At 33.0% G+C, this 25,041-nt stretch overlaps 2 protein-coding genes across 2 annotated transcripts; both read left to right on the top strand.

The window, feature by feature from the left end:
• The first annotated feature begins 3,232 nt into the window (after window positions 1-3,232).
• On the top strand, window positions 3,233-5,979 carry LOC132308729 (cytochrome b561 and DOMON domain-containing protein At5g47530-like). The gene is made up of 3 exons (XM_059806929.1): window positions 3,233-4,391; window positions 4,510-4,764; window positions 5,404-5,979. Exons 1-3 carry the CDS (start codon window positions 3,762-3,764, stop codon window positions 5,728-5,730), a joined length of 1,212 nt encoding a protein of 403 aa, XP_059662912.1. The 5' UTR covers window positions 3,233-3,761; the 3' UTR covers window positions 5,731-5,979.
• A 10,463-nt stretch (window positions 5,980-16,442) lies between these two features.
• Window positions 16,443-24,601, top strand: LOC132308730 (threonine--tRNA ligase, chloroplastic/mitochondrial 2). The gene is made up of 8 exons (XM_059806930.1): window positions 16,443-16,843; window positions 17,698-17,844; window positions 17,971-18,118; window positions 20,481-20,734; window positions 21,050-21,427; window positions 21,789-22,097; window positions 22,288-22,488; window positions 24,227-24,601. The coding sequence occupies exons 1-8, from the start codon at window positions 16,517-16,519 to the stop codon at window positions 24,485-24,487; spliced, it is 2,025 nt and encodes a 674-aa protein (XP_059662913.1). The 5' UTR covers window positions 16,443-16,516; the 3' UTR covers window positions 24,488-24,601.
• The last annotated feature ends 440 nt before the right edge of the window (window positions 24,602-25,041 follow it).

Consider the following 25,041-nt stretch of genomic DNA (forward strand, 5'->3'; position numbering starts at 1 on the left):
TCGAAAGTAATGGCTTGATTTAATCGATTGGAAAAATTACCTAGGGAGTTTAGATATTCTAATGGCATGTCTTTCGGTATGGAAATGCTGTAGACCATTCCTAATTCTAAGAGCTTGCTTAAATAACATGTGGTAGTTTTTGTAAAGAAATAGGTTTTTTGGGTTATTTCAAAAGGATATAAGAAAACAATGTTTACGTCTAACAAAATAATGGTCATAGGTATGAGATTCTTTGTTTGTATAAATCTTAGGAAAAAATAGTTATAACGGGTTCCTTTGGGTGGACTATTATTTTTGAGGTAGTTTTGGGTATCAACCCATTCTTTGAAATTATCAAACTTACCTTCTTCAAGGATAAGGTCTTTGAGGTCATCAGGGAAGAGCTCAACTTGTTGTCTCAGGATTTCTCTATATGTTGGGGAGAAAATGGGTAATAACTTGGCATACTTGGTTTGTGCCTGCAGAAATTGAACTTTCTGAAGATTTTCATCTTCATTAGTCCTTTACTCAGAAATAGTTGTTATGTGGGATTTGCTGTCATTTTTTTATAAGATAAATTCAGCTTTCTAAAATGAGATATAAGCGTCTTATGTTCTTGCTGTAAAGTATGATATGTTTTGTTAGATGTTACAAAATATTCACTTAAAGTACTTAGATTTCTAACGAGGGTTCTATTGAGATTATTTTTCGAAAACCAAATATTATCTAAAATAAGTTTTTGGTCAGGAAAAAGATTATGTCTAACGCGGAACTATTGAGTTGGGTTTTGGATAATCAAAAGAGGATTTGAAGTGCCTGATATAAGGCTATAGCTGTTGCTGCTCTTTGTTTCCATTCCTGCAAAAATTATTTTATCAGATAATTCAGATAATTCTTTAAAAGATTCTCTGGAAATATTTTCTTGTATTATTTCTAATTTTTCTTCAAGTTTATTAACTTTTTCAGACAACTGAAGTACTAGCTGGATTAAAAAGTTATTTTATCTAATATGTATATTAGTTAATTGTACGTCTGTTTTAAAACTTGTAAATCCTACTGGTTCTTTATCAATTTTATAAAGCTCGGCTAAAGCTGTTAGATAGTCAGGATTACTAGTGCTCATAAAACTATTGTAATAGTCTTTTAATATCAGTTTTAAGAGATTCTAAATGGTTTATAATTATTTTTTGATTTTCAGAAATACTTTAATATCGTTATTAATATCTTTAATGGTGACTAATATTATTTTGTTATTCAAATTATTTGGACTAGAATTCTGTACTACTTGTTCTTTAATATAGTCAAGATTTTTTCCTAAACGTTTTATAGAATCATCTAAGTTATTAAAGTCTATTCTATTCATAAACTAAAATTGTTGCGTTCTAATTTCTAAAATATTCTTTATTAAAATAATACTAAACCTAAGGTCTTCTATTCTACGTTGTAAACTACGCTTTGTGTCTCTTAATTCTTGTGCTATGTCACAATTCCTAAGTGCTATTTGACAAAATTCTAGGACTTGCACAACTTGTTCTTTGGGTAAGTTATGCATAAAATAAATTTTTGGGGTGAAAATATAATTTTAGTTTAATAAAGGGTTAAAATAGAAATTGGTTCATGTATTTGTAAATATACAAACTACATTTATGACTAAGTAATATATTTTTCTTACTACCACTATTTTGTAAAATTTCCTTATTCTTTTCGTCCACATCGTAATCATATTTACCTGTTTTTGAAGTTTCAATGGCGGCGATCTTAGAATCCCATGGGACGGGCCAATTCAAATGTTCCATCACTAAACAAATAAAAATAGGGCGGTGAGATTCTAGCAGAAAATTTTCATTATTTTTCTATTTTCATTGAATAACAAATTTTTGGATCCAAATCACATAATTTATAATATATTCAGTCGATTTATTATTATTATTTTGAATAAATATTAGGACCCAAATCACATTATCTAGGAAAAAAATTGTAGTTAATATCTATGAAAGTAGCATAAATTTTGTTGAAATTACAACTTGTGATACGTGTTCGTGGTTGAATTAATTCATCCTTGAGTCATTTACTTAAAATTTTTGTAGATGAGGTCCACAAATGAATGTTTTATTTTTAAAATTATTTTCTTTTTTTTCTTTATCTGAATAGAGGCTCCCTCTTACTTTCTCTTTCCTTCCATCGTAAGAATGTGACATGTGACAAACAAAGAGGGAGATAATTTAGTGCGGATTCAGAAATTGTTAATGAGATTGGTTATATATATATATATATATATTGACTAGGCAAAAATTGCTTTACCTTCTACCTTTTCAATTGGAAGTTACAAAATTTTTGTGGCCAAACAATAACCACCATGACTTATATATATATATATCATTACATCTATTTTCAGTATATTTAAATTTACTTATTATTAAAAATAGTTGTGGTCCTTGTTAAAATGTATAGAAAACCTGTGCAGCTGATGAGGATCAGAACAAATATATGCAATAATATCTCTCAATGACAAATTCAAATTGGTGCATGCAAGCCAAAAAAACAGGTACTATGATATAGGAGGAGGTGGCAAAGGGGTTACGGTTGTCCGCCACCCACCACACGATCGACCGCAAGCCCATTTCGCCATGTGCACGACGCATCTCATTGGAACACGGCATATGGACCCCATCAACATCTCTATATATATAACGCCATATATATATATACATGGTGAGGTTGGTGAGTTTTTGGTATTGACCATGACTAAAGGCACTGAATCGATGGTACATGCGGCAATTTGAACATTAGTGTGAATTTCATTTTCCTCCACATTTCCCTGTTTCAGGCTACCAGACTGAGTCAACACGTTAACGTTACTCTTTTTCCTGGTTTAAATTTATCTTTTGATATTTTCTCTATATATTACTCGTAGATATTGTTCTTCTACACATAGATTCATTAGAAAATAAATCAAGGAGACATTTATTTGGATATTGATTTATGAATCCTTAATTCATTCTTTCAACTCAAAAAAGTTCGTACTTTAGCAACATAAAAAATTAATTGCGCAGCCCCAAAAAATATTTATCCTTGCGTAAACTTATCTAGGTCAATAATCTTCCATGCTTATTTTAATGTGATTGACCAACATGTGGTAATTCCGTAATTACAGGGTTCCTCACAACAAAAGTCTTTAAAAGAAGAAAAAGAACAGAAACAAAAAAATAGAGAGAGAGAGAGGCGGTGGAAATGGAAAAGAGGGAGAGAAAAATGAAACGCTGCTCCAAAGGTCAATATGATTCTCATGTCATACACGGCAGCAATGATGTGTGAACATTTTTTCTTAATTTGATAGTTGAGGTTGAACCAACTTGGTGTGAACACACAAAAGTGGTTGAAACATCAAGAGAGATTTGCATCTTTATAAAACATATAAGAAAACCCCAAGACTTTCTAGGCTGCTTCCATTCCAAAATTTTCTTCTTTGTCTTATTAAATTGGAATCAATATATATATATATATATATATATATATATATATGCACTGACATTCTACAAAAGAGCCAGTCAACAACCCCAACTCTTCATCAACAACCTTCAAAGACTCCTATAAAATCTATATCTGCCCCTTTCTCATTGATCAAACAAAAGGTTTTTCACTACCCAGATAGAGAAAATACCTTGAAAACCATTTTTTTGTATCAATTGGGACACACCCAGATACTAAAAACTGGTTTTCACAATCAGGGTATTGATCTTCTAGGCACCTTAAAACCATTATTTTTGATAAATCAATCAATCATGATGGATATATCTTCAAAAACCATCCCGTTTTCATGTGTTTTCTTGATTTCCCTATTTGTTTCATCATCTGCACAAAGTTGCAGCACTTACACATTTGCCAACACCAACAATTTGTTCAGCAGATGCAATGACCTTCCATACCTGAACTCTTTCCTTCACTGGAACTACCACCAGTCCAACAGCACAGTCGACATCGCGTACCGGCACACCGGGATTTCGTCCACCCAGTGGGTGGCTTGGGCACTCAATCTCCAAGGGACAGGTATGATTGGGGCACAGAGTCTGGTTGCTTTCCACAACACCAGTGGGGCTGTCCGTGCCTACACAGTTCCTGTGACTAGCTATGGGACTCAGATGGCTGAAGGTAATTTGAGCTTTAATGTGCCAAAGATAACAGCAGAGTATGTCAACAGTGAGATGATCATATATGCCACTTTGGAACTCCCAAGTAATCAGACCACTTTTAACCAGGTGTGGCAAGAAGGTCCAGTTTCAGGGAACACACTTAATGTACATCCCATGGCTAACAGTAATAAAAATTCTTTAGGGTCTGTGAATTTCCTTTCGGACCAGAATACTGTTTCACCCACTGGAGGAGCAGTGATTCCAAGACTCAAAAGAAAAAATGTAAGCAATTCAATCTCTGCTTATTATTATTATTTTTTTACGAATTGGTCATTAAATTATCTTTTGGGGTTTGATTGATTGATTGATTGTTTTTTGTGATTGGGATGTAAAATTTCAGGTTCATGGAGTGTTGAATGCAGTGAGTTGGGGAATTCTGCTGCCTTTGGGTGCAGTGATTGCAAGGTACTTGAAGGTGTTCAAGTCGGGTGATCCAGCATGGTTTTACCTGCACGTTGCTTGCCAGTCGTCGGCCTACGCCGTCGGGGTCGCCGGGTGGGCAACTGGTCTGAAACTTGGCAGTGATTCTAAAGGACTCAAAGAGGAAACTCATGGGAACATAGGCTTGGTCCTCTTCATCCTCGGAACACTTCAGGTACCTAATCCTCGTCTTATACCACCTAATTATATAACACACATTTTTAAAGAGACACTTTTATTTGTTTAGCTTTTTATTTCTTATACTATCAATTATCATTCTATCATTTTAACCAAGCTCGTTTAATCATGGAATTGAATCAATTTAGTATAGAAGTTATAAGAAAACTATAGATAAAGTACCATATAAATGACATGGTTAGATGGTCATGACTGGGTGGTTGCACACTTATACTATTTAAGAATCTATTACTTTATTTAGATAAGGTGGGTGAAGGTAGTAAAAACCATTTTAAACTTGTAAGATGAAGGATTTTTCAATCAATTTTATTGTTATTAATCTCAATAAATGTAACGATTTGGGGTTGAGGTGGTTGAGACTTATATGTGTTTTGGACACATTTCAATTGTGTAAACGTTTTTTTAAACATAAATAGCAGAAGAAAGCATGCAACATGAACAACAATATTTACATGGTGGGGATAGTAATTTCAAATATGCAGAGCAATTTATTTATTTATTTTTCCCCTTAATATGTCCATACCTGCGATGGTTGTCAAGTACTTCTTCTATTATATGATTGCGCATGGTGTGGTTTAGCTTTTTAAAATTGTGGGATGTTTGTTGACGCATGTAGGTATTTGCCTTGCTTTTGAGGCCTAAGAAGGACCACAAATACAGATTGTATTGGAACATCTACCACCACTCTGTTGGATACACTGTGATTGTTCTGAGCATCATCAATGTGTTCAAGGGCCTGGAAATATTGGACCCAGCGGAGAAATGGAAAAAAGCATACATTGGCGTCCTCATATTCTTGGGCGTCAATGCAGCTATGTTGGAGGCCTTTACATGGTACCTTGTTATCAAGAGGAAGAAGGCTGGCTCTGATAAACACCCGCACGCCGCCAACGGAACTAATGGAGTTAGTGATTATGGATCTAGACCACAGCAGGCAGTGTAGAGATTATACATACATAATACATCTATGCTTTGTGCTAGGCTTGGTATCTTTTAGACAGGGTTGAGAGGGGTTATTTGGACACCATATCCCAAGGGAGATTACTCTAGCTTGTGATGTTATTCTTTCTTCGTGTGATTGTGAATTTTTTAGTAGATTAGGGTTCCCTTTAGACATTGATATGGTGTAATTTTTCTGTTATATATGTATTTATAATGTAATATATATATAGTGAGTTCCTGTTTTCGTTTATATTGACTGAGATTCAAGTTCTTGCATTAATTTAATTTTTGAGTGAAATTTGCTTCTTGAGGGGTAAGTTTTGGCACAATAATAAGATTGTTACATTATTTAGGAGGTTACAGTACAGGGACCAGGATCACCTCCAGTTGTATAGTGCAACCATTTGCTCCATTTGAAATAAGTGGCTGAGAATGTGCCACATCAATTAAAAAAATTGGGTAACTAATTTTTTACCACCCCTTTAAATATTGTATTATATATATATATATAAACTTTAAATATTATTTCTAAAATATGATAGCTGTCTCCCTTTCTCTCTCTAGAAGGGAAGAAGGAAATAGTACCAACGGCAGTATGAGGCGAAGAAGAAGAAGTGAAGAACGGCGGTCTAAAGCGAAGAAGAAGAAGTGATGATCGAAGGTCTGAGACGAAGAAAAAAAAGGGAAGAAGGAAGGTCTGAGGCAAAGAAGAAGGGAAGAAAGAAAGTCTGAGGGTTAGGGTTTGAATTTCGAATAAACAAAGATGAAGAAGAAGGGTAGGGAAAACGAAGAAGGTCTGAGGCTAGGTTTGAAAAGTTGGGATAAATTGGGATGCACCTTAGGAAAATGTTGGGATTTACCGTAGGAAAATGTTGGTATGCACCAGAACGGCGGTGAGGCGAAGAAGAAGTGAAGAACGATGGTATGAGGCGAAGAAGAAGAAGGAAATGGTACCATTTTAAATGGTACACTAACAATTAAAATGTTAAAATGCACCTTAGGAAAATGTTGGGATTCACCTTAGGAAAATGTTGGAATGCACTTTACAAATAAGTTGGGATGTTTGTACGAAAATTTTAGGATGTACCTTAGTAAAATGTTGTGATGCACCACTGTACAAATACGTTGGGATATATGTTACGAAAACGTTGGGAAATTATTGTGATGTAACAAATGAGGATAAATTGGGATACAGGTATAATTTTCAGATTTTATTTTCAAGGAAATCCTCTTATTTCCATAAGAATAGTATAAATAAAGAAATCGTACCTCTTGCTTCGATTTGGAGAAGTCTGATCTGACCTTCAATTTGGAAATAATATCGCTTATTCTACTTCGAATTAAAGCCTGCTTCCTACTTCTATTTGGAAAGAAATCAAAATTTATTTGGAAAGAAATCAAATTTTAAAATGCGTTGATTGATATTTTGGGAGAGAAGAATGGTAGCTAGGTGGCGGGATTTCAATTTTATTTCAAATGGGTTGCTGAAATAAATGAGGGAGTGAAGAAGAAATAAGGGAGGAAAGAAGAGTATATTTGAAGACTATATATATATATTATGTATATACAAAATTATGTATAAAGCAAATATGATTTTTTATCTACCATGGTAAGTACTATTCATTCACAAAAATGAAGGAGGTGATTTTCCACCTACAATATAGAAAGAATTTGTGAAGATAAAATTGTGTACAAATTGGCTATGGCGCTGTGCAACAGTAATTTGCTTCTTCAATCTTTGCACGTTTGTAATTTGAGTCAGCTTGGGCTGAATAAAAGCCAAGGCTAATATCAAGACCATGAACTAGTTTTATGTAGCCTAAAGCCTAATCCGGTCTAAAAAGCAACCATTTGTATATTTATCAATTTTATGCGAACGTCTTTTATTTTCAATAACATGAATTCAATAAAATAATGACCAAAAAGCACGAAACATGAGGTTAGATGAATCCACTAACATATGTGTATATGTAAAACCATGAGATTAATTTTAGTAGTATGTTCCCTTGTTTTTTGGGGGGAAAAAAATAAAAAATCCCCTGTTTTTAAGTGGAGAGTGGACAGTTCAAATTCTCAAACAAAACAATTGGGAAAACATTTATTTTGACTTTTTCATCTTCTTCTTGAAATTAACTAGCACCTTGTAAAATGTGATTGGCTTATTTCATCAATTTGAAAAAACAAGGCCTAAAAAATGGCAAATGTCTCGATAATTGAATGGGTTAGTGAATTTTAGAATGTCAGGATGTCAGGTTTCGACTCTCTATATCTATTAATCTAACTTCTAACCCTTTTTATTTTATAAAATAAATAAATAAATAACTTTCACCTGAAAGAACGAATTTACTATAAAAAAAATTCAAATATAAACTTTTTCATTTTACATAAATTTGCATATTCTCCCTCCAAATTTACATATTAATTTGTAAGAATTTAGGGATTGATGCAATTTTGAAAATTAGCAAAATAATGTTAAAAAATTTTAAAATTGCAAATATGAAATATAGATTTATATATAAACTTTAAAATCTCAAGGATTTGCAAATTATATATATACTTATTCACATTAAAAGATGTGTAATTATATATATTTTTAAAAAATACAATTTATTAAATTAAATTGAAAATGTAATTGAATTGAATTTGTTACAAATTATTATATATTTGTAGATATATAAAGAGAAGGGTTTCAATAGTTGAAGTGGTCGGGTGGAGTGAGAGAGAAGGATTGGTAGTGGACCTGGTGGTGGTGGTGGTGGTGGGTGGTAGGTGGAGTGAGAAATTAAGAGAGGGAGAGGGGATGGTGAAAACACGTGGATGGAGAGAGAGGAAGGGTGACGGTGGCAGAGGTGGGTAGGTGAAAAGAGAAGAAAAAAATACGCATTTATGGTGAACTCGGCCTCCAGTGGAATAGCAAGTCTTTGTTTCGTCCAATTTGATCAGTTCAAAGACTTTAATTAAGAGCTGAAGGAGCAAATTAGTGCACGATTTGAAGAAGGGGGTGGGGGGTTGAGAGGAAGTGATATTTTCTAGATAAAAAATATGTTATTATATTTGAGGACAAAAATAATATTCCATGTAAAATAATGTATATTAAAAGTTTATTTTTTATTTGGATTAAATTAAGTAAAATAATTATAAATGTATCAAAATTTATTGATAGGTTCAAAATACCTTTTTAAACTTTTAGGGATAATTTCACTTACTTTTTCTAAGGTTAATTGTAATTATAGACTGTATCCCTTAAATTTCAAAAATTACATCGTCCTCCCTCAAAGGTTACTTTGTCGTAACACTTAGCCCTCTTCAGTGAAAATCAACCTAGTCAATAATGATTTTTAATGGCTTCAGTTATTTTTAATCCTATAATACCACACATGTCCTTATTATATTTGAAAAAACATTTTATCCTTACTTTTGTATTAAAATAACCTATATCCCCAGGAAAGAAAAAAAAAATACTGTATATAAATTTTCTCATCACTGCCGAGATCGCCACCGCCTACCCCAGCAATGGCGGTTTCATCCTCTGGCCCACCGCACCTTCTACCCTTCGTCAGCTCTCTCATGGGTACTTAGAATTCCTCTTCGCCGTCCGGCATGTCTCGCCGCCTTCCCCATCCACTACTTGGGAAATCTTCCCCGTCTTCAGCACCCAACTATAAACCCAAATTGTGAGAGTGAGTTTCAATTATTCTCGGTTTATCTTTAGTTCATGCGTGCTTCAGTTCCGGCGACGGTTTCCTTCATCAAATCGGTGAGTTTCAGAACAACGAATAAACCGGAAAAGCTTTTGTACCAACGGTTAGTTTCACATTGGCACAGCAGAAAGAAAGAATCCCAACCCTAAATCATTTGTGATGCAAGCTTCATCGTCGCCATTTCAACTTGGGGGGTCATCGCGTTCTTTTATTGGTGGATGGTTGTGGTTGTCGGTATACCATAGTCGTCGAGTGACTAGTTGGGGAGTCGTGGTTTGATTTGGTTGACACTACGCTGCCTGATCTCACCGTTGTGCATCGCCGGCGAATTGGATGATTGGGGCTTTCAGCATTACCGATCGCTAAATCATCCATCCATACCTCTATTGGCCAAACCAGGTGACAATATGTTTCTTTATTCTAGAGCTCCGATGATTCCAGCACGGCGATTCGTCGACAATACAATATGTTTCTTGATTCCTTTACATGCTGATTGCAACAATTAAACAAAGTTGTAAATATATATGACGAGAAAGATGTAGAGAGACCTTGTATATAGAGTTTTAGAGAGAAATGTTCAGACATAGACTTATATAAAGTAGAAAGAGAGAAATATTGATCAGAAAAGAAATATTGATCAGAATTTTTGAAACATTGATCAGAAAAGAAATATGTGATCACAGATTCTCCAAACACCAATTCCACAATTATAGCTGTTATATCTGGCACAGTTACTGATGATAATGTTCTTCTCAACTTATCTTCATCACCTTTGAAGCCCCCTTCAGATGACGATTTCTTCTTCTCCGCCTCTTTCGCCTCTTCCTCCTCCGACGACGATGTTCATGCCAACAAGCCTTCGTCACCTTCACCGCCACCTGTTCTTGCTCGGCCTCAGATCTCTATATTATGGCCTTCAGACAGCAATCTAACCCTAGATTGGGTCATGGACCTCATCGCAGCCTTTGATTGGTCCTCCAAGAATCTGCCTCTGCAGGATTTGCCTTCGGTGTTGCCGGTACACGTGTTTGCCGAAAAATGCTGATCAGTTTGAAGAGAGGTGAGTGTAATTTTTGAAACGTAAAAAGTGCTGTAATTATGCCTAACACTTAAGGAAGGTAAGTGAAATTATTTTAAATTTTTATTTCAAAATATCAAAATATATATATTTTTAAATCATATAATTTTAAAATACAAAATAGATAGTTGAAAATCAGTTTGAACTAACAAATATGAATTAGATAGTTGATAATGACCAACTTAAAATATTTACTAGTGCATTGTTTTTAAAATAGTTAATTTGAAGAACTCAGTAATATATGACATAAATAAGTCGTGCAAGGAAAGAAAAATGAGCAAAATACTAATTATATCCTCATTCTTACTATGGACTTTTTTTTTTTTTCGGAAAGTTGTTACTACGGATTAATTATTCTTTTGTTCCAACTCGGTGTTGGACTTATTACATAAAATTTTTTTTTTTTCAAAGTCTATTATGTCAAAAATTGAAGTAAGTAAATATTCACAAAAGTTTTTTTCACACAAACACATGAGTCTTTATTTAAAAAATATTTAAAAAATAATAACCTCTTATTATGTCATATTCCAGAATCTTGAACTACAAAGATTTTGAAGGTTTATCTCGATTCTCCAAGATTGGAATCTCTCACCGTCTTACTGCAGACCACCTCCTCGGCCGCCGGATTAGTTCATAGCGGCCCAACCGCTGCTGTTTTTCCACCGGATAGTTTAATAGTGACTCCATTTTCATCCTTCAGTTAGCTGTAGTTACTTTGTTTTTGGGTTCGTCCTTTTTGGGCTTGTTTGCGGCCTTGGTGCTTACTATTTCCCTACTTTGGGCCAAAGACCCACCACCTGTAAATATATATGAAATTTGCTTTAAATTTCGAAAAAAATAAAAGAAAAAAAACTTTTTTTTTCAAAAATAATTCCAAAAAAATAAGAACCAATTTGAACAAGCAAATACTCATTAAATAGTTGAAATTTATTTTCCATCAAGAAAAAAAATATCAACTTTTTTTAATTTAAAAGAAACGAAAGAAATAATAAATAATAATTCTTGACGCATTAATAATTATTTTGTTTACAAATTAAAAAATAAAATTTTAAAATAGACTAATTTGTTACTTAGAATTGTTAACTCTACTTATGTGTTATTTTTTCAGAAGAAGAAAAAGAGAAAAAGTAGCAACCCTGACTGTAATTTATCTATAAATATTCATTGTTATTTTTATTTTTAAAGGGATGTTACAAGTAATAAATAGTTAAAAAAAAAAAAAAAAAGGAAAATTATACATAGGTAGAGTTGGGAGTCTAAAATCACAAAATGGTCTATTTTAAAAGTCTAATTTTCAATTTGACAGATTTAAACAAAATAATTAAAAATACATCAAGAATTATTATTAAAGTCCCAAATACTCTCTTTGTAAGTTGTAAGGAAATATGTCTCTTTAGGTGCTGCTCGTTTTCTTCTTTAATAAAATTGATTAATTATCAATATATATATATATCAAAAAAAAAATTTCCCGAATTATCTTTTCAAATTGATGTCATGTATATTTTTAGTGAGACCAAATTTACAAGATTATAGAATAAAATAAAATAAACGTATTATTTTGCTAAGAACACAACAAGTATTACATAATTCCAACAAAATAATGTAACAAGTACTAATATTTCATTCTCAAGCCAATGGTCATCTTTATTATAAAGTCAAGGAAATAACTGAAAGTAGTATTTCTTGCAACAATAAGTCATATGCCTTACACCATAAAATCTTATTACAATTTTTATGTTTCAAAAAGTGTTTTGTGTTTTTAATTAGACTTTTACACGATATTGGTACGTTTATTGGTAGGTTTATCTTATTTTGCTTTTTAATTTTATTTCATAATTTTGTAAATTTGGTCTTACTACAAATTATATATAACATCACTTTGAAAAGATAATTGGGGAAACTTTCATATATATATATATATTGATAATTAAGCAAAGAAACAAATAACTCAACAACAAAAAAGCAAGTCATATTACAAAGAGGGTATTTGGGACTTTAATAATAATTCTTGATGCATTTATAATTATTTTGTTTAAATCAATCAAATTAAAAAATAGACGTTTAAAATAGATCATTTTGTTATTTAAGACTCTTAACTCTACCTATATGTAGTTTTCTCAAAAAAAAAAAAAAAAAAAAAATTACATTCCAAATGTTTTGATGAAAATGAGATAAAAAGAAAGAGAATAATTTGAAGGAATCTCATCTTGTCATATTTATTTTTGAAAAGTGAACAAAAATGTTGACAGGACTCATTTAGTCTTTCAAAAATGGACAAAGAGAAATAAAAAAGATACAAGGGTTATTATTAATTTTTTTTTGGTGTCTGTTTTTTGAACTAAGATCTTCTGTTGTAAACGGATTGTACTGTACCCATGTTGTAGTGAAAAAAGATATATTTTTTAAATGGGTAACTTTAGAGTCACACCGAAAAAGGAACGATGTTAACAAAAATAAAATAGAACGAAAAAAATAAAAACAAAATATCCTCTTCTACTTCAGCACCTCCCTCCCCTGTCACCGTCCCGCCATCTCCCTCTCTCGTCACGATGTACCTCAAAATAGTATAATTGTACTGGGTTGTTCAGGCATTACCTAAAAAATAAAATAGAAAGAAAAAAAATATTCTCAACACATTTTTTTTTTTTTTGTTTCTCAACACCTTTAATATTTTTCTCAACTTATTTAATTTTGTTCTCAACACTTTTTAATCTTTTTATCAACACCTTTTAATCTTATTCTCAGTACTTTTAATCTTGTTCACAATACTTTTTAATTTTTTTCTCAATACCTTAAATCTTGTCCTCAACAATTTTTAATCTTTTTTCTCAACACATTTATTGTTGTTATCAATACATTTAATCTTATTGTCAATAATTTTTAATCTTGTTATCAACACCTCTAATCTTGTTTTTAACACTTTTTAATCTTGTTCTCAACACCATTTAATCATATTTTCAACACCTTTAATCTCTAACTCAAAACATTTTAATCATATCCTCAATACATTTTAATCTTTATCTCAACACTTTTAATCTTTACCTCAATATCTTTTAATTTTTACCTCACTACCTTTCAACTCTTTTTAATTTTTTTTCTTAACAACTTTAATCTTATTCTCAACACTTTTTAATATTTTTTCTCAATACCTTTTAATCAATACCTCAATACTTTTTAATCTTTATCTCAACACTTTTAATGTTTGCATCAATACATTTTAATCTTTATCTCAATACCCTTCAACACTTTTTAATCTTTTTTCTTAACACTTTTTAATCTTTTTTCTCAATACCTTCAATCTTGTTATCAACACCATTTTTCATTTTTTCTCAACACATTTAATCTTAATATCAATCTCTTTAATCTTATTCTTAACACTTTTTTTATCTTATTCTTAGCACCTTTAATCTTGTTATCAACACTTTTTAATCTTTTTTCTCAACACCTTTAATCTTGTTTTCAATAATTTTTAATCTTTTTTCTCAACAACTTTAATCTTGTTTCTCAACACCATTTAATCTTATTTTCAACACCTTTAATGTATAGCTGAAAACATTTTAATCATTACATCAACACATTTTAATCTTTACCTCAACACTTTTAATCTTTACCTCAATACATTTAATTTTGTTCTCAACACCATTTAATTTTATTCTCAACATCATTTAATCTTGCTATCAACACCTTTAATTTTTTTCTCAATCCCTTAGACACTTTTTTTTTTTTTTTAATCTTTTTTCACAACACCTTTTAATCTTATTCATCTTTAAAGATAACACTTTTTAATCTTTTTTCTCAACACCTTCAATCTTGTTATCAAAACCTTTTTTTTTTTTTTCAACACCTTTAATCTTTTTATTTACTTATTTAATTTTATTCTGAACACTTTTTAGTCTTTTTATCAACACCTTTTAATCTTATTTTCAACACTTTTAATCTTATTCTCAACACTTTTTAATATTTTTCTCAATTCCTTAAATCTTGTCCTCAACAATTTTTAATCTTTTTCTTAACACTTTTAATGTTTTTATCAATACATTTAATCAATACCTTTTAATCTTGTTATCAATACTTTTAATCTTATTTTCAACACTTTTTAATCTTATTCTCAACACCATTTAATCTTATTTTCAACATCTTTAATATCTAGCTTAATACATTTTAATCATTATTTCAATACATTTTAATCTTTATCTTAATACTTTTAATCTTTACCTCAATACCTTTTAATTTTTACTTTAGTACCTTTCAACATTTTTTTTATCTTTTTTTCTCAACACATTTAATCTTATTATCAACACCATTTAATCTTGTTTTCAATACATTTAATCTGTAACTCAACACCTTTTAATCATTACCTCAATACCTTTTAATCTTTATCTCAACGCTTTTAAATCCTGTTCTCAAAACTTTATCTCAACACCTTAAATCTTGTTCTTAAAACTTTTTAATCTTGTTCTCAACACCTTTTAATCTTTATCTCAACACTTTAAATCTTGTTCTTAAAACTTTTTAATCTTTTTCTCAACACCTTTAATCTTATTCTCAACATTTTTTTAATCTTTTTATCAACACCTTAAATCTTGTTTTCAATACTTTTTAATCTTTTTGATTTCAACATCTTAAATCTCGTTCTCAACACTTTTTAATCTTTTTTCTCGACACCTTCAATCTTGTTATCAAAACCTCATTTTTTTTTTTTTTCTTCTTCTTCTCAACATCTTTAATCTTATTCTAAACTTCTTTAATCTTGTTGTCAACATTTTTTTTTTTTTTTTTTTCAACACCTTTAATCTTTTTCTCAATTTATTTAATTTTGTTCTCAACACTTTTTAATTTTTTTATCAATACCTTTTAATTTTTTTTTCAACACTTTTAATCTTGTTCTCAATATTTTTTAATATTTTTCTCAACATCTTAAATCTTATCCTCAACAATTTTTAATCTTTTTCTCAACACATTTAATGTTGTTATCAATACATTTAATCTTGTTCTCAACATCTTTTAATCTTATTATCAACACCTTTAATCTTGTTTTCAACACTTTTTAATATTATTCTCAATATCATTTAATCTTGTTTTTAACACCTTTAATCTCTAATTCAACACCTTTTAATCATTATCTCAATACATTTTAACCTTTATCTCAACAGTTTTGAAAATAAGACTAAAAAGTGTAAAGAATAAGATTAAACGTATTGATAATAATATTAAGGTGTCGAGAAAAAGATTAAAAATTATTGAGAACAAAATTTAAGGTGTTGAGAAAAAGATTGAAAAATGTTAAGAATAAGATTAAAAATGTTGACAATAAGATTAAAATGTGTTGATAAAAAGATTAAAAAGTATTAAGAATAAAATTAAATAAGTTGAGAAAAATATTAAAGGTTCTGAGAGACAGAAAAAAAAAAGTGTTAGAGAATATTTTATTTTACTTTTTATTTTTTATTTTTTTTTCTTTCTATTTTATTTTTTAGCTGATGCCTGAACAATTTAGTACAACTATGCTATTTTGAGGTACACTGTGACGAGGGTGGGAGATGGCGGGATGGTGACGAGGGAGGAAGGCGCTGAAGCAGAAAAGGATATTGTATTTTCCTTTTTTTCTCTTAGTAGAGAGGCGTTGAAGCAGAAAAGAATATTTTATTTTTTTTTTAATTTTATTTTTTTTAATTTTATTTTTTTGTCTGTCAGACTCTAAAATTACCAATTTATAAAAAAATTCATTTTTTCACTACTACGTGGTATAACAAGTCAACTCCAATTTTATTTTTATTACAACATAAAAACAATCTTTTACATTTTTTTCTCTACATTTTATTTTATAAACAAAACATAGAGTCAATGCCATATCTTTCTTTGATATGAAAATTAATAATACCTATGGTTTCTTAATTATTTTCCTGTGAAAATTTAATTGGGAGAGTGGCAAAACCTCCACCACAAACCCTCAGAAAACCGCAAACCTTAGCTCAAGTTTAGAGAATAGAGAGGGAGTGGAATTCACAATGCTCGTCCTACACAGAATGGCTTCGTCATCTCACTTCCTCTTCACTTCCTCTCTTCGTGTCTCAAACCCTACCTCTTCTTTGCCTCTCCACTTTCCCCTCAAAAGCTTCGTCTCCATCTCCAGACCAAACACACAGAGAGAAACCACTATTTTCTCTCTCTACAAGAAGAGAAATGTACTATCAACATCGGCTTCTGCTGTGGCCACCGATTCGACCGATGCAGCTATCCTTACCGAAGACAAGACCTCCGATGAGGTGTCCAAGGACAAAATCGTTCTTCCCACTAACGATTCGTCTGAGAGACTTCTGCGAATACGCCACTCGGTAATATCGATTTCATTATATGTTCTGCTAATCTGTTTGATCACTGAGAAAATTGAGAAAAATAAATGAAATATGTGCATATATTTATTTCTTTTTTCTGCGAATTTTGATGTTCATTTTATATTTTGGGTTGTTTGTTTGAAAAAATTGGTGTATTAACTGTCATGTAAGTCATAGTTGTATTCGTGTCACTTTAGTGAAGGTTGTTGTTTTTTCTTTTGGTGTCCAATTAATTGATTCTGAAAAATCAAAATTCTAGTTTCTCTTACATTTTCAATATCTATCCTAATCCACAATTTGGAGCTATTGAATTTTCAGTAAGTCATGCTTTGTGCATGTTGTGATTTTATTATAATTTCTTTGATTTTAATTTATTATTTTGCTCTCTTTGATGGACAAGAATATGAAGGAAAAGTAAAGAAATTCAAAACCTTGCATATGACCGCCATGCCAACCATATCACTCTTAGAACCTTCCACACAGAAAAACCCCAACCACATATAATTATGATTTATTTTATTATTATTGAGTTGATAGGAAATGCTATATTGGTTATGCTACTTAATTGGAAAGATTTAGTGATTATATCTTCTTTTAGAATTGTCTCTTTTGAAAGTTAACTCAAAGCATTCCGCTCTGAACACATTAACATTGACTCTGATGCTGTCACTTGAGTCACTTTTTTTTTTTTTTACATTTATAAAAAACTGATGTGTTTGTTAGTACAGGATCCCAAGTTCATTGCTACCAGTCATTTACATGCGTAGAGTGTAGAAATACAATCTTGTATTCAGGAACAGACTAATACTGCATATCTTTTTTATGGACTAAACAAATCTTATGCATGGATACAGTGTGCTCATGTGATGGCTATGGCTGTTCAAAAGCTCTTTCCAGATGCAAAAGTTACCATTGGGCCGTGGATAGACAATGGGTTCTATTATGACTTTGACATGGAGCCTTTGACTGACAAAGACCTGAAGATAATTAAGAAGGAGATGGTGAGCAGAATCAGTCTATAATTACTATTAATATCCCTTTTGACAATTTGTAAGTTATTTACTTGGGAAAATATTCATTAGCCTATGGTTTCAGGGTACAGAATTTATTTCTTAAATCATCTGTAGGATCGCATTATTGGCCGAAATTTACCTCTAATTAGAGAAGAAGTTACCAGAGATGAAGCTCAAAGGCGAATAAGGGCTATCAATGAACCTTACAAAATGGAAATATTGGAAAGTATCAAGGAAGATCCTATAACAATCTATCATATTGGTAAGGCTTCTCTCACTATCTGAATTATTTTGTCCTCTAATAGTTTTGAAGTCAGATTTACTTTTCAAAGTTTAACTACTCATAAACTTGTTTTACATACCCATGATTAACTATTTTGTTATTTTTATTTGCATTTCATAGTTAATCTTTTCTTCCAATTCTTCGTTAAACCAACCTTTCAGAGTTCATTAGTCTGGAAAATTCTTACATATTTATAAAATTATGCTTCAGTTCATGGTTTTGGAAAATAAATGGGTTCTATTTAATTTATACTTTTTCACTTTAAATTAGCATTCCAAGTGCTACTTAGTATATTATTTATAAAGTAAGATTTTAGGGCTCACTAAATCTCCAGTGTGTGATGAACGGGCATGCTCTATCATTAAAGCATTGCATGCCAGTTGCTTGCCATAAATTTCCCAGCCTCAAAGGAGAATGAAAAACTGGAGAATATCTGCATCACAGGATAATGAATCATGAACAAAATAATTTCTGGTATAAGGAGGCTGTAGAGGAAATAGAGATATTTGTGCTCTATCAGTCAAATTCTCTTCCTGTCCCAAGTTTGGTAAAAAAAAAATAATAAATAAAAAAGAAGAGAGAAATCAACACTTTCTTCTAGCCATTGAATGATAGAGAGATATTTATCTTTTGTGCATTTTCACACAAGGAGCAAAGTAGCCTCTCATTTTCCTTCTTTCAACTAGTACATTTTTGTATGTCATGTTAGAGATGGTGACAGGGTGGGTTTTGGACAGGTTTCTCTGGACCCTACCTGCTACATTTATTAGCACCAAGACCTTCTCTTTCTCTAGCTTTCGTGGGTTACAAGATCGAATTGCACATCCAGCTTACTCTATCTACAATTTAGCCAGATAAAGGATCAAGGAACAGCATGAACCGGTCCCAAACCTGGGACGGGTTTAAATTCCCGATGCCCTCCCCGGTTAATGTAAGAACTCATGGTCCTTGTTCTGCCCTTTCAGAAAACCACATATCCTGATTTTATTTGATTGTTCACAATCAAATTACTATAATCTTGACTGTGAAACCCTAATTTAGGATTACTGGACTTCAATTAACACAACCTATACAAACAAAATGCAAGTTATGGAGACTGAAAACATAAACTTATGAAAAATGGAATATTAAATTCAAACCTTTCAACAATCATATATAGGGTTTTGATACAACTAAGACAATGTTAACCATCACATTTTCCATCACAATAAATCAACTTGAAATCACGGCCATCGAAAAATATAGTCTTCTTTAGGGGCATGATTTGGCCTATTAGTGCTTGGTTCTTGAGAGACTATGACGTTTGTCGAGTTGCAAAGCATCCATTGTGGTCGCTAATGGGGAGGGCTAGTGGAAGTTGGCCGAGACGTCAGCAAGAAGTCATAGGCGATAAGAGAGAAGATGATGAAGCATTAGAGAGAGAAAGAGAGATGTAGGTTAGAGAAGAGAAAGGCACAGGAGTGACTGAGAGGAGGAGGTGTGACGGGAAGGCTATCGAGCCCAAGAGGCAGAGCGGCTGAGCTGAGTGGTGAATCTGTGTTGGAGATGATAAAACTAAAAACCTAAGTACATACATATCTCTGGGGAAACTTGGGATATTAAAACAATGCAAGGGTAGTGAAGTGATTTCACTATATAATCTTTCTATTAACCCCAAACGCTCCCCTATCCCATTTATAAGCTTCCCATACCTGTTCCATTTGGGGTGGGGCGGAAACCCTGCGGGCCAGGACATTTTGCAATCTCTATGTGATATACAGTTAACGCTCAGGAACCAATTTATTCTTTTTTTAATCTTTTTTAATTACCATGTCATATACCAAAACAGCCAACAGAATACAACCAAGTTCCAAGTGCTAATAACTGAAATTCATGTTACCATCTTTGATAACCACACTTAAAACATGCATCCCTAACCGTCCTACAGTGATTAACACCACCAAGTAGGGTAAAATGAAAAAAGTTTAGAATGGATGAAAGAATAGAGCGGCATAAAAGAAAAGGGAAAAGAATCAAAGATGAAAAAAATATCTATCTATCATAAGCAAGAATCGCTCCATTTTCTACTTAAAGCAGGCTCTGTTAAAGTTATAAGTTTATAACTGGTGCTTGAAGGGATTTTGGCAGAGCCCCCTGCTTGGTATAATACTACAGGTATAGTAGATTCTTTTTCGAGGTCCATTGTACGCCTAGGCTTGTAGAAGTGAATACATATATTGTATGTGGGTAGGTCCAATGTTTTCTTTTGCATAGTTTCAGATATATGAAATGGCATGCAGCGGGATTCAACCTTCTTAGTTATTTGTCATCCTTTCTGCTCCTTATTTTATATAGTTTTCAGGTAATGAATGGTGGGATCTTTGTGCTGGCCCTCATGTTGAATCCACTGGAAATATTAATAGAAAAGCTGTTGAACTCGAATCTGTTGCTGGTGCTTATTGGAGAGGAGACACGAATAAACCAATGCTCCAAAGGATATATGGTACAGCATGGGAGAATGCAGAACAATTGAAAGCTTTCCTTCATTTTAAGGAGGAGGCTAAACGCCGTGATCACCGGCGCCTTGGCCAAGATCTTGATCTGTTTTCAATACAGGTAGCTCTCATTTGAAATTGCAATGAAATTTTGTTGTGCATTTTTTCAGTAAAGATTAACTGGTTAGAGTTTCTATTCATAGTCTCAAATATTTATGTGTGTATATATTATATTTTGGAAGTTAAAGCAAACACACGCACATTATCCACATGTCCCTAGTGGGACTTGAACCTTCAACGTCCCCATTTGGAGAAGAGAAATTATGCCATTGGGCTAGAAGCCCTTTGGTCATAATCTCAAATGTTGTCATTGCTATTCATCTACAAAGATGAATTTACAGAGTGAAACTGAAGCTTGTGAGTGAAAAATCTGCAGGATGAAGCTGGCGGTGGATTAGTGTTCTGGCATCCAAAGGGTGCTATTATAAGGCACATAATAGAGTCAGCCTGGAAAAAAATTCACATGGAACAAGGATATGATCTGCTGTACACTCCACATGTTGCAAGGGCAGATCTTTGGAAGATCAGTGGTCATCTAGACTTTTATAGGGAAAATATGTATGATCAGATGAAGATTGAAGAAGAACTTTATCAGCTTCGACCGATGAATTGCCCTTACCATATTCTGGTCTACAAAAGGAAGATGCACTCTTATCGGGATTTCCCAATTAGGGTTGCAGAGCTGGGGACAGTGTATAGATACGAGTTATCTGGAAGCTTACATGGCCTCTTCCGCGTACGAGGTTTTACGCAGGTACATCTTTCTTTCTTATAATAGTCAGAAACTGTTAGTCTAGACATTTGGATTTTTTCAGTTGATGATTTTGATTTGTTGCATTACTTGCATTACATTTTCAATGGACAATCATTTTTTGGATTTAGACTTCTTTTTTCATATGATCTATTATGGATCCAGGGTGCCTATTGACTAGATCATGGAGAGCATCATACTAACTGCTTACTGCATCAATTGGGGGCATGCTTCTGAGTCAGACCCATAATTTAAAGAACTCCCAGTGCATTTCACATACACAAACAAAAAAGAAGAAAAAATGTTGGCAGAGACCGTGGTTTGGCCTACTTACTAATTGTTTCAATTTCTATCAAATTTGCAGGATGATGCTCACATTTTTTGTTTAGAAGATCAAATCAAGGATGAAATCAAGGGTGTTCTAGATCTCACGGAGGAAATACTACTGCAGTTTGGTTTTAGCAAGTATGAAGTGAACCTTTCAACAAGGCCAGAGAAAGCTGTGGGAGGTGATGATATATGGGAAAAAGCTACATCTGCCCTTAAAGATGCTTTGGAGGATAAGGGGTGGTGCTATCAAATTGATGAAGGCGGTGGTGCCTTTTATGGTCCAAAGATTGATCTCAAGATTGAGGATGCTCTTGGAAGGAAGTGGCAATGCTCAACAATACAGGCAAGTTCTGAACACACAATAAGCTTATATTTTGGTGTGCCATTCTCTCAGCACAAATAAAATTGTCACATCTTTAGACCATATGAGTTTAATCTTTTAGTCAAGAATGCTGCAAGGTTGATACATTGCCTTGTAATATAGTTGATGTGCAGTGTAACTGACAAATAATTTTCTCTTTTAATATTTACAGGTTGATTTTAATTTACCACAACGTTTTGACATTACATACGTTGATGCAAATTCGGAGAGGCAGCGCCCTATAATGATCCATAGAGCAGTTCTTGGATCTCTGGAGCGGTTCTTCGGTGTCCTTATAGAGCACTACGCTGGAGATTTTCCATTATGGCTTTCACCAATCCAAGCTCGAGTTTTACCAGTCACAGACACACAGGTGCATGTAGCTTCCATTGTTTCACAAGTTCAACTTTAGCTCACAGAATTGAGTCTCCACTTGATTTAAGAGAAAATTACAAAGAAGTCCTACTTTTAAAAATATAAGACCATCATGCTTAGAAGAATATGTTAGAGATGCTTTTTCTCAAAGATGGAAAAGTTATTACGAGAAATTGTTAAATTAAAACCATTTAGGAAGTCTAGGCATAGAAGAATATGTTAAAGAGAACATATTTTTCCATAGGGTGAAGGAGTGAGAGGTCGTCCTGAAAAAAAGAAAAGAAAAAAGGAGTTGGAGGTAACGAATTCCTTGAGGAAGATGAAATCGGGGAAAGCTTTAGGAAAAGTGACATAGTCCACGTTGAGGGTAAATACTAGGGGAAGAGGAAGACTAAAGTTAACGTGGGTAGAGTAAGTAAAGAAATATATGATAGCATGTGGATTAAGCTGAGGTTATGGCGTTAAATAGAGCAAAATAGAAATATGGGATTCATTTGGCCGACCCCAAATAATTGGGAAAAGGCTTGGTGGTAGTGGTGGTGGTGGTGGTGATTGTTTTATCAGTCTTTTGAATAGTAATTTCTTATTTCATGGGTCTCCTCATACCTACTGTCGGTATGCTAGTAGACTTCCACGACTTGTTTTTTTTTTTTTTTTTTTTAATTCTTTTTCCCACTTGCTGTCATAATGAAGCTAGGGCTGCAAATGAACCGAGCCGAGCCGAGCTTTGGCTTGCTAGGGCTTGGCTCGTCAACTTCAGAGAGGTGCTCGGGCTCGGCTTGGGCTCGAGCAAGCTTTGCCTAGCCAAGCTCGAGCTCGGGCTCGGCTCGGCTCGTTTACATATATCGTTACTACCGATTCAAGAAATGAGCATGATTTCTTCCATGAAATCTGATCGTCGTCGACAAGAAAGAAATTTATCGAAGCTCCATCTCCAATTAGAAAGAAAAGAAAAGAAACATAACATATTTTCAAGATAAAATCAAAGCTTACAATGTTTTATCATCTCTTTATGCAAAATCAACTCGATCTACACATATGTTGTACTGCTGAACCTTAAGATCTGTTTGGGAGGGAGAGTTCTGTGTCACATTAGGAGGGCTGCTGCAGGCTAGATCTTGCGACATAGCTGTCTGAAGGATCTTGCGACATAGCTGTCTGAAGGAGTCCTGCCGCTGGAGACATCTAGTTTTAGGTTTATTTTCTCTCTTAACAGAACCAACGGTTGAGATGTATTGAAGTCCAGTGGCTAAGATTAAATCTGATTTAGATGTTGGGCTGATGAATTATATAATTTTTGGGCCTTATTAATGAATTGATGGGAGTTGGGCCAAACTTATATTGATTTGGGCTACACTTTTTTAGTATAAAATGATAAATACAATTGGGCCTTAACGAGCTTGTTCACGAGCCTAATGAGCTGAGCTCAATGATGTTCAAGCTCGGCTTGTTTACTAAACGAGCCTAGAAATTGAGCCTGAGTTTGGCTCGTTTACTAAATGAACGAGCCCGAGCCGAACTTTTAACGAGCCGAGCCCGAGCTGTTCATGAGCGGCTCGGTTCATTTGCAGCTCTAAATGAAGCCCTCAACTTCCATAAAACAGCAATAGTGGCCTCTTTTTCCAGCACGATATGTTTTTGTTAAGATAAATGGAGTTTGACATATTCATAATTGCTTATGATTTGTGGTTATAAAGGAAGCACTAAATAACGAATTTCATGCATTTGTTTTTCAGCTCGAATACTGCAAAGAGGTTACCAGCAAGTTGAAAGCTAGTGGTATCCGGGCCGAAGTTTGCAGTGGCGAACGTTTGCCAAAGCTCATTAGAAATGCTGAGAAGCAGAAAATCCCATTGATGGCTGTTGTGGGGCCTAAAGAGGTTGAAACACAAACTGTTACAGTTAGATCTAGGTTTGGTGGGGAGCTAGGGACCATGTCAATTGATGATATTATTAGCAGAATGAAGCACGCTGTTGAAAACAGAACATTAATTTGAAATGCTTGTAATAGGTAGTTGTTGGCGTTCCTGTGAACCAATTTCTTGTATAACTTGAAGATCAAATAGGAAAAAAGACGGCAATAATAAGAGATTATTATTATTTTTTTTCTATATGCTCTGGTCTCTCTAGCTTTTTGTTCATAATTGGACCAGTTATTTAGTCTTTTTCAGGTATAAGAAGGTGTATTGTGCAACAGAGAATAATTACCTACTGTCTATGTGCAAATTGTAAAACTACTTCAGTTATATTGTAAAATTAAAATATAGCTGTGCTTCGAAACTAGATTTTATTCCTTGCAGTATTCCTTGGAAAGACTTGCAAGACGGTAAGCTAAGTTGGTTAATTTTCAGTATGAAACCAAGTGCAACCAACAAGTGTGTGAAGTTCACGTGACCTGACCATACAATCAGCTACTCCATTTGGTTTTGCATACAGCAAAGAAAAGGAAATATAATTTCATCTGAAATTGGATTATTAAAGCAAACAAACCATTAGTTTTGCATTTATAGCACAAAACTAGAGTTGGCTGATTATGAACTAGTAAAAGAAA

Source organism: Cornus florida, unplaced genomic scaffold (genome assembly GCF_030987335.1).
Source record: "Cornus florida cultivar Cherokee Brave unplaced genomic scaffold, ASM3098733v1 CherokeeBrave_3.0.0_Hap2_Chr05, whole genome shotgun sequence".
NCBI lineage: Eukaryota > Viridiplantae > Streptophyta > Magnoliopsida > Cornales > Cornaceae > Cornus > Cornus florida.